Here is a 15,598-nt window from a genome sequence, read left to right on the forward strand (position 1 = left end):
AATCTAAGAAAACATAAGTGTGCAAATATTTAGAAAGCATACTTCCATAAAGTATGAGTATGCTTTAAAGGAATAATTGTTAGATAATCCTACAAGTTGTGTATGTGGAAGTCAGTTAATCAACTTCTGTTGTACTTAGTGTACGTGATTGTTTATATATCTGAGTCCCAATCTAGTCTGTGACCATGCAAAGGAATGGGCTTTCCCTTATGTTTCATTCATTTCTGTTCTTCTACTCTAGTGCCTGGATTGCATAAAGTGCTTAATAACTGCTGGCTAAAGAAATGAATGGGTTTGAATTAATAAATATCTGAATAAATCATTTGAGAGTTGCCTTATATCCCTGAGTATTGCCAAATTTGTAACAGTCTATCAGTAAACCCTTTTGCAAGTACCATTAAAGCTATCAGAAACTTCATTATAAAACAAGTTCCATTGTAATGGCAATGATCACAATTAGTTCCCGAAAACAGTATTAGTGTTAAAATGTAGTAATAATATATCTACATACATATATAGATATATGTGTATACATATGTATTCTGATCCGATGATGATAGTCGTTCAGAATAAATGTTCTTATTTAGAATTCCAAGCAAGGATAACTGATATGGGAAATCTGTCTTTCTTGCAGTTATTTCAAAATATTAGGCAATTTGAAGTATGATCTTCTGAATTATCCATCTGAGTCTTAAGAGTTTCTCCAGTCTTTGTTTTTTTTTTTTTTTTTTCAATATCTGTCTCATATTTCAATTTCTTGTGTTTACTCCTCAGGCTCTTGGAAGCATACAGCAACTTTAATAGCACTCCCTCTGTGACAGGCATTTCATATATTGTACAATCAAAGCTTTTCAAGTCTGCTCTATAACTGTTGATTTGTTGATTGGGGTTTAACCTTCTCTTCTAAAAAAAATGCCTCTAAGAAGCAGAATTCTTTGTAGAGCCACAGTTTATGAGAGTGTTATATTTTCTACTTCATGTTGTTTGTCAGGTGGATGAGATGGCAATACCCAAAGATGTCCAGAAAAGACACATACACATTATATAGAATCACAGCTCAAATCCTTGAATAAGAGGTGAAGCCGAACACCATGTCAGATATAAAAATAAAGTAAACTAGCTTAACCAAGTCCATTTCCCCAAATCAGCATTTCTCTAAGTTCAGAGACTATCGAGTGTCCCTTCAATCAAAACTATTTTCATAATAGTGATATTGCATGCCTATTATACTCTCATTTTCACCATATAGTCACAATTATATGAGATACAAAAATCAATTAATATGGATTCAGATTCCACATTGAAATTGACCTTTAGAGAACTAACAATTGCCAATTTTCAGGGTACTATCAAAGAAAAATACCTATTATTATATGAAAAAAAATATTAAATCAGATCTTCCTCAAACATTTTTACCAAATGAACATATACAAAAGACTAAATGTAGAAGCAGACATGAAAATTCAGCTGTCCAGTCAAACACTGTAGTCCCAGCACTTGGGATACTGAAGCAGGGAAATTGCATGGATCCAGGAGTTGGAGGCCAACCTGAATGGCATAGCAATATCTCATCTCAAAAGAAAGATAAAGGGAAAAAAAAAAAAAAAAAGAAAATTCAGCCATTTTTGTCGAATGCCATATTAAAGAGATTTCAAAGATGAAAAGAAAAGCTACTCTTATCATTTATTTGTTTTTATCTTGGGAAATAATTCTTCATAAAAATTATTCCTATTAGTTGGCATTAGTTTTGATTAGGATTTATAGTCACTAAACATTTGTAATAATTTTTAAGTAATTTAAATATTATTGATTTTTAAGTGAATAATAAATGTTATATGTTATTAACTGTTAGTTTCTGACATGATAAATATTTCTTTATATTATGTAGACAAAAACAATATTGGGGAAAGAGTCTTTGGTACTCAGAAGGTAAATGGGTTTTTAGACCAAAAATGGTTGAAAACTCCTCCCTCACATGAAGCAAGTCTGAGCAGAATATAATAATACCATATATTGCGATACCGTGTTGTAAGTAGTTTTCTTAACATCAGTTAAAAAGAAGAATAATGAGCTACAGAAAACACTAAAGAACCCCTTTTCCTCCTGTTTTCAATTGGCATACTCTGAAATAGAAAAGATAAAATCTCAGTTTTATGTGGTGTTGCATAACTTGTAGCTATTAGTATGGAACACATTCTATCAGAAACTACAGAATATCAGTAGTACTTATGCAGAATTAAAAATAACTATTTCACTTCCTTAAGTCTTGAGCTTGTAACTGGCTTTTGAACTACTAGTGCCTATTAACATAACAAAAACCAGAGACTAAGTTCCAAACCGAAAATGTAATGAGTGATCTCTAATTCAAGTGAAAAATTATTCTTTTACTTAGAATAAAACATGAAGTATCATATATCAACCAAGTTACTTTACTCCAAAATTTATACATGTGTATTGTAGTACTGAATTTCCGCAAAATGAAATATCATTTTTATCTCATAAAATTACATAGATGTTAAAGTTCACATGCTTGTACGCACACACACATTACTCCTGCTGCTGCTGCATATCTTTTAAAGAATCAGAATTGGCATCAATGTCATCTAGCTTTAAAAAAAAATGAGTTTCAAAACACCTATTCTATTTGAATTTCTGTCCCTAGTTTATTGAATGATAATGAAACAATTATGCCATGATTCCTGCTATATCAAAGCCATTATACCCTTTTGTCTCATTATTATTTAAATGTTAAATACCCCATTATAGAGGTAAATTGGGTTTAAAATAGAATGTTTCAAGCAGAAGAGCAAAAAATATAAGGTTAAACAGAGTGAGGAAGCAAGCTTCAATTTGTGGTATAATACTTGCCTGGCATGAATTGATCTTTTGATATACTAAGAAAGGCAGAACCTCTGACATGCCCTATAGAGAATAAATATACTGATCTGGAACAAAAATTATGTGAAACAGCTGCTAAGTGACAGAAGAAATGTGCATTGGACCACCAGCCTGTCATAAATATTGCACTCTTAATCAGAAAGCATCTGTCTTTTCATTTCCTTTTCAGCAATCTCTTCATTGTATTTAATCTGCACAGAATGCTTCTCCTAACAGGTGCAACAGTGTTTACAAATTTAAAACCGTATTTAAATGAAGCTTACAACCAGAGATGTTTCAATTAACAGGGCAATATCTTATGAGAAGGAATCAAATTAACATCTGGCAAATACATAGGTTACTTTGCATTTGTGAAATTTAGTTATTAGAAAATGAGACTATAAGTACCCCCCAAAAGGCAACAATGAGTGCCACTTTAAGTAATCTGGGGCATGTATTTGTATCCAGAGAAACCACAGGGAAAAGTTACAGCTAGGAATGTATATAGCATAAAATATTGGGACGGATATCATAAAATGTCGACTTCCATTAAAAAATAAAACTAATAATGTCCCACGTGTCCATAAAATGTGGTCTCTAAGCACCAGTTTAGCTTCTCACAGTTCAGTTTTTTCCCCATTATCAGAGTTTACTTGTTGAAACTGAATATACAATAATTCCCCTATCCATAGTTTTTCTTTCATCTCATGGCTTAAATTATCTTCAATCCACCAAAGTCTAGAAATATTTGATCCAAAATTCCAGGAAAAAAAAATTTATCAGTTTTTAATTGTGTGCTGTTCTCAGTAACATGATAAAATCCCACACTGTCCTGCTGCTCAATCCTACCTGGAAAGGAAAATATCCTTTTTTCAAGAATGTCCATACTATACACATTTGTCCCCCAATAGCCATCTCAGTTACCAAGTTCACTGTCATAGTGTCTAAGTGCAAGTATTCAAGTAACCCTTATTTTACTTAATAATTGTCCCAAAATACAAGAGAAGTGATGGTGGCAATTATATTACTGTATATTATTGTGATTATTCAATTATATTATTAATCATTGTTGCTAAACCTATACCTACTTTATTCACCTATGAAGTGAATCATAGGTTTGTATGTATAGGAAAAAAAATTATATGGAGATTTTAGTACACTATGCCATTTCAGGCATCCACTGGGATCTTGGAATTTCTTCCCCACAGATGACTGTAATAGACCTATAATTCATTTAGAACACATAATTTTAAATTTTGGTGGGAAGAGATACTACTAGGGATTGAACCTAGGGGTACTCTACCACTGAGCTACATCCCCAGTCCCTTTTTTTGTGTGTTTTGTTTTTTGACACAGTGTCTTGCTATGTTACTAAGAGTCTCACTTAGTTGCTGGGGCTGACCTAGAAGTTGTGATCCATCTTCCTCAGCCTTCCAAGACAATGGTATTACTGGTGTGTACCTCTGCACTGAGATGAATACACACAATTTTTAAAGTACAAAGAATTGTAGAAATGTTTTTATAACTTTTACTCAAAATTAGTGCATCAATAATGAGTTCCATTTTTACAGGGTCCAACCAGGTAACTTAAGTGGCACAAATCTTGTAAAACCAGTTTAGCTTCTCACAGTTCTTTTCAACTTGAGAAGTTTGTTTTCCCTGTTGGTTGGTCATTGAATTCCCAATTTTTGATACAAACAGGTATTGAGGAAAATATTCTTTTTAACTACACTCTTGGACAAACAGCATGGCAGATTCTTTGATAAAGAACAGGGCAAGCTGGTGAGAAATGCTCTGTCAGTTGATTCTTTCCATGGAGAAATGAAACCCAGTTTTTCCAGATATCCGATTCTCAATGAAGACCAGGGCAAACAATATGTTGGTGTACTGAATCCTACATTGGGCTTCTAACTTGGAACATTTAGAGCAATTGCTGAAAACAGGAATTCAGTGTTAAACAGATTTGAAGTCAGCTTCTATTTTGGTCTAGTATCTTTGTAACTCTGAATAAGCTACTTGACTTTAAATTTCACTTCATCCACTGCATAAAAGGAGTTAATAATAATCACTGAGTTGCAGAGAGATCACAAATATTAAGTGAGAATGTAAGTATAAAATATTCAGCATAGCAAGTATTCAATTAAGTGGTAGACATTATTTTTTGTCTAATTTTGCTTTTCATTAGATACAGATAGATAGATCCAGAGTTGTAGGTAACTTGCTAAATGATATGCAGAGATTTGAAAATCAGAGTTCCTGATTCCCAGTCTACCAAACTATCTCGCTAAAGATTATACATAAAAACTATATTTTAAAATGCAAACAAATTCATAACAGGACTCTAAATTCCTTGCCTGCTTTACTAATTGACAAAGCATAACTAATTTTTGCATCATAGATAAAACCTTTCAATACTTATAATTCCTCTTAATGGCTGTATACAAATATTTATTATAGGTTAACAAAGAAAGTAAAGGTTAATATCTGTTATTCAGGGAGTTCACACAAAATTATCTCATCATAAGCAATCATATTTTGAAAGGGACAAATCCATTAAATAATACTCCCCACTAAAGCAATATAAGCAAGGTCATTTGTTGTACTGCATAGGGAATTCTATTTTAATTACTTTTTCAGAAACAATAATATAATATAAAGTGATCTTGATGATGAGAGCTAGACATTCTGGGTATAATTTGAAAAACAGATTAACTCCTTCAGACTGTTAGAACTTTACTGATTCCAAATCTCCCTATTAGCAAGGCAGAACCCTGAGATGATCCTCATCAAATCCTGCCTTTTCAGCTTGAGAAGTTTGTTTTCCTTAACAATGGAAAGCTCCTCCCTTGCACTGATGTGTTTTTAATCTAAAAAAGTTTAGAAATTCTTTTAATTCAACTATTATGTTGAATCTACAATCACACAATAATTGTGATGATAGCTAAGGTTGATGGGACCTTAATGATAACTCAATGTTAACTAAAACCTTTACATCCAACAGCTCATTTCATGGTTACTATATCTCTATAAAGTAGATTCCATAAAAATTCCAAAGCATCTAATTTACAAAAACAATTCTGGAAGATTCTCAGTAACTTGTCTGCTAAGTCCACAGTAACTTGTCTGCTAAGTCCAGAGTCAGGACACTACCAAAATCTTACTAGACGAACCACTTCTAAATTATTGACCTAAAACCCAAACAAAATGAATCAGACACTTTGAAAAAAGTAATTATTCAACTTGCTAATATGTAAGGAGCTGGATGAGCTCTGATGCAGGGAATAAAGATAGCAAGATAAAAAAAATTAAGATAGCAAGCAAAAAAATTAAAATGGGTAAATTTATTAATACATTGAGTTCTTTTTAATGTATTTATTTGTTTGCATGAAAGAAACCTGTGCCAATGTATCTCATCTTTGAACAATGGCATATGAAAGCCCTAACTTTAAAAAAAATATATAAATCATATATATTTTTTATTACCCAGGAATTCAGTTTTTCACAATAGGATTCACCCAGGGTTTGTCCCTTAACAGATTTAAGTTGTTGCTCTTGATCATTAGTTATTTACAGGGAAACTCAAGAAAAGTAGAATGATTGCAGAGACATAAGAATAGATCTTGCTAACAACTGTTAGAAATAATATTTTTGCACAACTGAAGTTGAGCCTATATAAATATAATTTAAACATTCTTTTTCAGAAGTATTTGTATTTGAAAATAAAATAGACTTTATTTCCTAGTCATTGTTTGTTAATGTAATAATAACCTGAAACAGGCCACTCAAGAAGCTTTCAAAGAATTCCCACTAATGCATTTTAAAAAAATGTAAAATAAAGTTAAATACCCACAAGATTCACATTTAAACAAAAAAATAAAATAAAATAGTTTAGTGTAACATTATTCTGAGAAAGCTTAAAAGGATTGAGTTCAACCAGATAGATCAGCACAGACTTAATTAATGTGAATCTTGCTTTTCAGATATTCTTTGGGAAAAAGCCTTCCTTCATAAAAAAGTCGTATCTTTTTAGGCAGGCAAGTTATCGACAAACTTTGGGTAGCTAATCCACAAGACTCACATTAACACAGAGCACAGGAAATGCATTTTCCCTTGGGCAAGGAGAGGAGAATCTATTGCCTATGTCATCTGTTTCTGTGAATACCGAAGATTACAATTATGTTTTGATGTTAATCCAACTACTGCAAATTTCTTGTTGTGAAGCACACTGTGAAAATGTGAGTGACAGTATAAATCTTTTTAAATTGAATTCAACACTATTGAAAAGAGCTGATGTTTTCAAATACTATTACAAAGCCTCAGAACAACAAGAATAACACTCTAAATGAAGCCAGTTTCTATAGTGACCTATTTGGTATGAAAGACGAATAGCTATGATAAAATCAAATTCTGCACATCTGCTATATTGTGTGTGTTTTGCATTTTTAGGAACAATCACCTCTAATGCTTTGATGTCCTCATAAGCAAACTGCACGGTGGGAACTCCAAGATGGTTGATGAAATAATCGGCATCACCTTGTATCTGTACAGAGCTGACATTGGTTTCTGGACACTGAGCTCTTCTGGTACAGTTGAACTTATTTTTCTGAAAAACATAATTTAAATTGTTAACATTTACTGTGCTTTCCAGGTCATCTTTAAGTCAGTGCTACTTAAAATGTGGTCCATGTATTAATATCGTCAATATTAATCAGGAGTATGTTCAACATGCAAATACTTAGGCTCCACCTCCTACCTAATAGAGTTGGAACGGGAATCTGTGTTGAAATAACTTCCTATGATTCTGATGCTCACTGATGCATGACTGGCATTGTCTGGTATCAAGATTTTCTTGTTGATGTTGCTTCCAAAGTATTTTTTATTACAGTTTTATTATGGCTGCAATGATTTCAACTTGAAAATTTTGAAAAGGATGCTATCCTTCTTAAAATGTTTACCAAAAAAATACAGAAGAAATTTTCTCCATTTCTTCTTAAAAATGTTTTCTCAGATATTTTTAGATTATCTGTCAATAACTACAATCAGTCGTAGAGAACCAGCCACAGAGCTAAGCAAAACTCTGAGGGAAATAAAAGATGATAGGCTATTATTTCTCAAAGTTAGAATTGTCTATCTTGTACTACAAGTGATAGAAACTTTAAAAACAAAATTTTAAAAATTAAAAAGAAATGAAGAGTTTTTGTAAGAAGTATTGATTAAAAATGTCTGCTTTAATTAAGTTTCCAAAGATGTAGAACCTTTCTGAGATTAATTGTCTCAAAGATGCAATGTGGAAGAATAGCAGTCTCCTGGGAAGCTACTGTTGAGGAAAGTTTGCCAATAAGAATAAGAACATCTCACATTTAATACCAGGCATAACGTATGTGCTCATTACATTTGCCATTAAATCAAGATATTGACTCTTCAACCTCTTGTGCTTCTTTGATATAATATAATTTCAAAAATACTTTCAAATATAACATATCCAAAAACTTAAAAACATGCAGTTTAACCTTAAGAAAATGAGTTATTCTTTTTTTTTTTCAGTTCTAGTGCTGGGTATTTTAAACATATAATGGTTCAATACTTATTCAATTTTCTTTAAGGCCATGATAGAAAGATCTTTGCAACAAAGGTAAAATCAATTAAAATAGTAAGGCAGCATGAGTGTTTGTATACATGCAAGGTTTTAGCTTAATGTTATTTCCAAACATATAGGGTAATTAAGCAGTTTGGAAATACAATGTTTTGCCATGCATTCTGATGTAGCAGCCTAATGCTTTTTATGATGGATGACTCCACTAATTGACTTTTTTTTTCAGAGCCTAGTTTTCTGAAATGGTAGTGTATCAGTCAGCTTTTCATTGCTATGACCATAATACCAGACAAGAAAACATTAGAAGAATAAAATTTTATTCTGGATTGATGATTTCAGAGGTTCAGTCCATAGTCTGAGGACTCCATTGTTATGGGCCTGAGATGAGGCAGAACATCATGGTGAGAGGGCCTAGTGGAGGAGAGATGCTAATATCATGGCAGCCAGGATTCAGAAAGCAAGTAAGGAGCCAGGGGCAAAATATACCTCCCAAGGACACCCCCTGCCCTGTGACTACTTCCTCTAACCATGCCCCACCTACTATAGCTACCACCCAGTAATCCATTCAAGTTATTAATCCATTACATAGATTAATCAACTGATTAGGTTGCAGCTCCCCTAATCTAATGATTTCACCTCTGAACATTCTGAACCTTTCAGCATTAAGTTTTTCAAGGGGACATCTCCTATTCAAAACATAACAGAAAGTTAATATACTTTAACTCCTTGATTTATTCTGGATAGTTTTAGACTCCTGGAGATTTTATAACAACCAGGACAGTTTAAGAAGGATCTTGAATATGCTCAAAGAAGATACACCCTTAAGTATTAGATCATGAAATGCAAATAAATTACTTAATATCATATAAAAAATCCTAAGTATTATTTAGAGATCTAGGTGTTGAAAAACAGCACCTTCTGAAGGTATTCGTTTAGCAAGAATAAATTCTTTTTCCCATAGTTGCATTTGAAAATCTTGGGCAGGCAAAATATTCACCAGTGCCCAATCACCAGTCTCATTTTCACCTTGCTCCACTCATTTGAGTATATTGAAAGGTGGTCAGGGACATCTGAATTTGTGAAAAATAAAGTGTTGAACAATTTTATGTCATGATTAAAAATTTTTAGAATTTGGCATTTACTTTTGCTAAATGCCTACCCAATGAAATTAAAAATCATTATTTAAGTAGTTTACATTCTCTCTACCGTAAGGACATCTATGTCTTTTTAAGATAGTATATGCACTTTACTCAATATCAATTAAAATAAAAATTTGGCTTTTATTTCATTTTGCATACACAACTCTCAAGATCCAATTCAACTCTTAGCTGCATTCATTCCTTACATAGAATTTTTATTTCTTAACAGGAGAGTGACACAAACTAAAAATTGATAATTTTGAGTTCTAGTATTTGTGTCTACTAAATTATTTATTTTAAAAAAACAAATATGATATTTAAGTAAAATGTTCTCCATTATTTTTACTCCATCATCATTGTTTTATGTTAGTTGACCTCTAGAAAAAAACAGTGTTAGCCTCTCATATAAGCAAGTTCCTGAATTATACAAATGAACCCATTTCAATCAATCTTTGTTCTAACAACTAGATTGATACAGTTCTGGTTTATCTTCAGTGTTGTTTTAGCCCAGGACATTCTTTTTGAAGACATTACTGATCCTCTTCTAGTCTTTTTGTTCTTGCCATGGCTACTTACATTGTATAACTTTCATATTTCCATCATACTCCATTTCCATGGTTTCTTCCAGTTACAGCCTTATTCGCACTTTGTATTTTTCAGGCACATCAAGAAGGCCATCTCAAACATTCAGGATTACCTTCATGAATTCTGTCCCTGCATTCTCTTCCACACTCTGGTTTGCTCTATTTTACCCATCTATTGAAACTTCTGTCTCGTCATCTTTGTCATATATAAACTCCTAATGAAGATGTTGACAGAGACAGTGTCATCTTTTGTCAAAATTCTATGTTGAAGTTTAAGATCTGCCAAACTACATGTATGGTGCTAAATATGGAATATTTATGGGGGATATGGTACAATGGAAGAGGGTTGGGTTGCCCAAGGGATAGCTGGGGCCTAGAGCTTGGAGCCCTTGATTATCAAGCCTCCTGTCAAAATCCAACTGAGAGTAAAATCTTTAAGACTGGGGCTTCAGGAACAACATGTTATTCTAAATTGTGTCTCTGGGGCCTACTGCTGATTTGATAAACACAGGGTTTCCCTGAAGTTCCTGAAGAGAACTTTCCTCACCAACCCACAACATTTTTCCTCTTTCTTTCTCAATTCCTGTCCCTTTTTCTTTCCTTCTTTCTTTTCTCTTTATCTCACTTCTTCTTCTCCTTCTGTCTCTCTCTCTTCACCTCTTTCTCTACTTCCTACTTTCCTGGTTAATCCAGTATGAGGGAATAAAGCATGTGCTATAGATCCAGAATGTCCCGTAAAGTTTCAGGTACTGAAGATTTACTCCCAGGCAGGAGGCACTATTGAGAGGTGGTTGAAACTTTAGGAGATGGGGCCCAGTTAGAGGAAGCAGCTCACTGGGGGAATGCTTTGGAAGGGTGTATCTTGTCCCTGGACCTCTTTTTCTCTCCCTCTATCTTTTTCTGTCTCTGCTTCCCAGACACCATGAGGTAAGCAGCTCTTTTCTGCCACATGCTCCCCACAATGATGATCTGCCTCATCACAGACCCATAGTTTTGAGGCCAAGTGAACATGGACTAAAACCCCTGAAACCATGAGCCACAGCAAATCTTTCCTCAGCTATTTTGTCACAATGATGGACTAACACAGTATTACCCTGAAATCTGTATTCATTTTGTTTTTGTATTCTTGTTCCTAACTTCAGAGAAAACTAGATAAAAAGTATTTAAATTTGCAAGGTAGAAGCCCACCGAAAGTTATTTTATGTAGGGGTATCCTATTAGAGAACATTCCTGTTCTCTTACGGTTCTAAATACTCATTGTTCATTATTTTAGATACTCATTGTTCATTATTTTATTCTCTAAATAATCTCTAAATACTCATTATTCCTTACTTTAAAAATCTATGCCAGATTCACAGATCCGAGGTGATCCTATGTCTATATTAGATTCTAATATGAATCATCTTTGCACACAGAACTTCAGTGGATTATGATTAATCATACCAAATAATGGACGCTGATCTCCTCAACCCCCATAAGCACTAATATCTGTGAGGGAAGTAGAAAGAAACCCTAATTTTCTTCATATTACTAGAAGATAAGCACTGTGGGAGAGGGAAGGTTTGTAACAAATTTGTGCAGGTCAATTAACTTTTTAAATTTATTTACAAGGCTGAGTAAATTCATATTAAGTATTTCATCTAAGGAGTTCAAACTGCTCCATATTTAACATTTGATAACAAGCATTTTTATTCCAGTTCATAAAATAAGCAAGTTCAGGCAAAGACCAGGGTTGTCACTTGTTTAATTTCCCACCACAAGTCTGTTAAAGACCTGAAATGAAATCACCATCTTGATGCTAAGGCTGCATGCTCTTTGCAAGCATACTTTTAATCTGCAAGGCAAAACTTCATAGTAAATGATCATAAAAAAAACAAAATAAAGAAATTAAATCAACATTTACATTAGTTGGATAGTGATGCCAAGACACAATGACAAGTTTCTAAAGTATTTAATAATCTGTTTAATAATTTAAATGTCTCATTTCTCCCACACTCTGCATTTCCCTGCAAACATAAACATTCATTCCACAGGCATAGGAAATCTAAGTTGATTACTTATTCAAACAGCAAAAAAAAAAAAAAAAGTATAACATTCAAAATAAAACAACTACACTCCACACATTAGAATAAAATTAAATCACTTTCTTTTCCTTTCAGTATTATTCTTATGACTTCAATTGTCTAGAAAAGAACTTATTTCACTGGTTTTCCCATTTTTTATAATAATATTCCAGCTGTGATCATGATGACTACATTATTGAAAAAATGATTCTCAATATAGACACTGTATAAATGTCAACTTTAAACTAGACAATAAGGCACCCAGATATCTGGTCAAATATCTATGAGGGTGATTTTGAATGAGATTAATATTTGATTTGGTAGATAGTAACACATCATCCTCCCTAATATGAATGGCCCTAATCTAATTCAGGAAGGTCTGAATAGAATAAAATAGCCTGATTCCCCATGAGTAAAGGAAGAGTCTTCTTTCCTGCTTGCTTGGAGCTGGGATATTGGTATATTCCTTTCTTTAGTTCTTGAATTGAAATAGCAACTTATTTTGTTTTTCAAGGCTGCAGGGTTTTGGTTCAGAGCTTATACCATCAGCTTTCCTGATACCCAGGCCTTCTAATTCAGACTAGCACTGAATTGGCTCTCCCAGTTCTTCACTTTCTTGGTGCAGATTTTGGGACTGCTCAGCCTCATAATTGCATAATCCAATTCATTTCTCTCCCGTCTCCCCCAAGCCCCCAGTGGGCATACATAGAAAAATATAGATATCAACATATAGTATGTGTAGGGGTGTGTGTGTGTGTGTGTGTGTGTGTGTGTGTGTAAATAAATCAACGTGGACTGGTATAACAGAATATTATAAACCATGCAAATTAAATAACATACATTTATTTCTCATGACCCTTGAGCTTAGAAAGTCCTGTCATGGTAATTTCTGCTGGGGTCTCTCTTCCTAGTTTGCAGAAGATAGTTGTCCTCTTATATACTAATATGGCAGAGACAAAGATTCCATGTCAACATTTCTTCTCAGAAGGACATTAATCCCATTCATTTGGGCTCTACCTTCCATAATTACCTCTCTCAGACTCTACTTCCAAATAGTATTGGGGATTTAGTCTACAACATATGAATTTAGGGATAGCAAAAACTATTATTATATACCAATAGATTGCCTGTGAGTTCTGCTACATTGGATAACTAATCCTTAGATGTTGGGTTACCTTTGCTTTAAGAAATTTTCAACAAAACCTGTGAGAAAATGAACTTCTCACTAATAGTAGTAAAGAGAGCTGTATTTTCAGTTCAGAAGTCTATAAACATGATCCTGGGCAATAGATCACATAAACAAGTGAGTATTCATAGAGAAATAAACCTAAATATCCTAAAGCCCTAGGGTTCTTATTCAGGGGTTCACAGAATGAATTCAAAATATCTATGAACTTACAGGGGTTTATAAAACTACATCCTATTTTTATTTGCGTCTAACTGAAAATTTAACAATTCCTTCAGTTATGAAGTATTCCAAATACCTATCTAGCTGTACCTGAAATTTTGTAATCAAATGAAATTCAGTATTTTCATATCACATCTCATTGTTCTGAATATCTTGAAATAGCCATTAAACTCATTGTTAATTTGAAAAGATGGCAGTTATGAGACATTTTGCTGACTTCTGTTATTTAATTTGTTAAATGTAAGGCTCCATATTTTTCAAAAATGCAAATATTGGGTAACTATAGTTTGGTATAAGTGGTTTCTTTTGTGCTTCTCCATGTTTTAATCTAAGCATTATAAAAGCATTGTTTCTGAGAAAAGGTTTATGTAAGATTTACTAGCATGCCAAAATTGTCCACAGGAAGGATACAGCTGAGTGAATCCTCTTGGCAAAATAGCTTCATTTTACAGATTAGAATATCGAGGCCCTGAAGCAATAAAATTTAGATTGAATACTAAATTTTAGATTTAATTTAGATTGAATCACTCTAAATGCAATGCTCTGTCTTCTCTTCCATGATGTTATATCCAATTACACAGACCACATTCAGACATCTGAACATTATTCATTTTGAGATTCTACAGGGTCTTTCTGTAATAATTTTAGATCTCCAGATCTGGTTTTAGCCAAATGTATATCTGCAGCATATGTGTAACATTTACTTATCTCCTATGTGTATCATGTTGCATTAATTTGTATTTGTATTTTTATGTCAGCAGGCCAATATAATATAGCTCAATTTAACATTGCCTTGCAGTTGTCCTCTGTTGATCATTAGTAGGAAACAAGAAGTTATGTTTACTGACTAAGTATTTCAAACCACTTATTTAGGTCACCCTAAACACTGCCATCTAATATTCCAGATGACTTTCTCATATACAAAATATATTTCAAAATGTTAAGAATAAAAAACAACACATATTTTGCAATGTCTTTATTAAAGTTAAAATTAGATCACAGATAAAACTAGATGTCATATAATTGAAATTTTCAACACATAGCATGGATTTTTCAGTTTCCAGTTCCTCAGGTTTTCTACAGAGATTTAATGACCATATTACTGAGTGTTAACGAAGTATTTTAAACTTTGAGTAGTGAAGAATAGCTATTCTACTTGCATACAAGTAGAATTTCCAAAGTGAAAATCATTCTCTTCCATTTCATTCAGAGCTTTAATTTTGTTATGAGATGTGAAAAAAAGTTACCTTATATTTGGACTACTGCTTATTAAATTTAAAATGTATTTATGACTAACAAGTGTTGTAGATCAACCTAGAAGGGTAAAAAGGGAGAAGATTGATGATATTCGTCCCTTGCTTTCACTCTAAGCTCTTCTTTCCTCTCCTTAAGAAATGGACTTCATTTCTCCTTTCTGCTCTATCACAGTTCAGAGTATTTTAACCAACAGTCACGTGAAGGCAAAAAATATTTATTCTCTTCTTTTCCTCTTCACTTAAATTCTTGTGTAATAATAAATAAAAGGTGGCTATTGAAGAACTGTAAAAATACATTTAAATGAAACTGTTAAGATTCAGTTCCACTAAAATCATAAAATATCATTTTCCCTATGGTATCTTATACCACAATATATTCCAGATAAATTCATCTTTAAATGTAAAAATTTAAATTATAAAATGGTAGAGGAAACAATGAAAGATAATTTTAATAATATCATACTGGAAAACACATTTTTGGAGACAAAAGATTAATTAGTCCAACCATGTAAAATTATAACTTCTTTGCATGACAAAAATTATAATCAACAAAGATGATGGAAAACTCATTTCACAAATGGCTAGTTTATTTGCTATATAAAGAAAAAAAGACCATCAAATCAATTTTAAAAAGTTAATAAGTACGAAGTGCCATTTTACATTAAAATAATTATAAAT

At 32.8% G+C, this 15,598-nt stretch overlaps 1 protein-coding gene across 1 annotated transcript in view; it reads right to left on the bottom strand.

Moving 5' to 3' along the window:
* Naaladl2 (N-acetylated alpha-linked acidic dipeptidase like 2) overlaps nt 1-15,598 on the bottom strand; it is a 645,091-nt gene that overhangs the window by 190,993 nt on the left and 438,500 nt on the right. Inside the window, exon 10 of the mRNA XM_076867047.2 lies at nt 7,334-7,480. Within this exon, the coding sequence (XP_076723162.2) occupies nt 7,334-7,480 (147 nt within the window). The remainder of the gene's footprint in view (nt 1-7,333; nt 7,481-15,598) is intronic.

Source organism: Callospermophilus lateralis, chromosome 10, assembly GCF_048772815.1.
Source record: "Callospermophilus lateralis isolate mCalLat2 chromosome 10, mCalLat2.hap1, whole genome shotgun sequence".
Lineage (NCBI taxonomy): Eukaryota > Metazoa > Chordata > Mammalia > Rodentia > Sciuridae > Callospermophilus > Callospermophilus lateralis.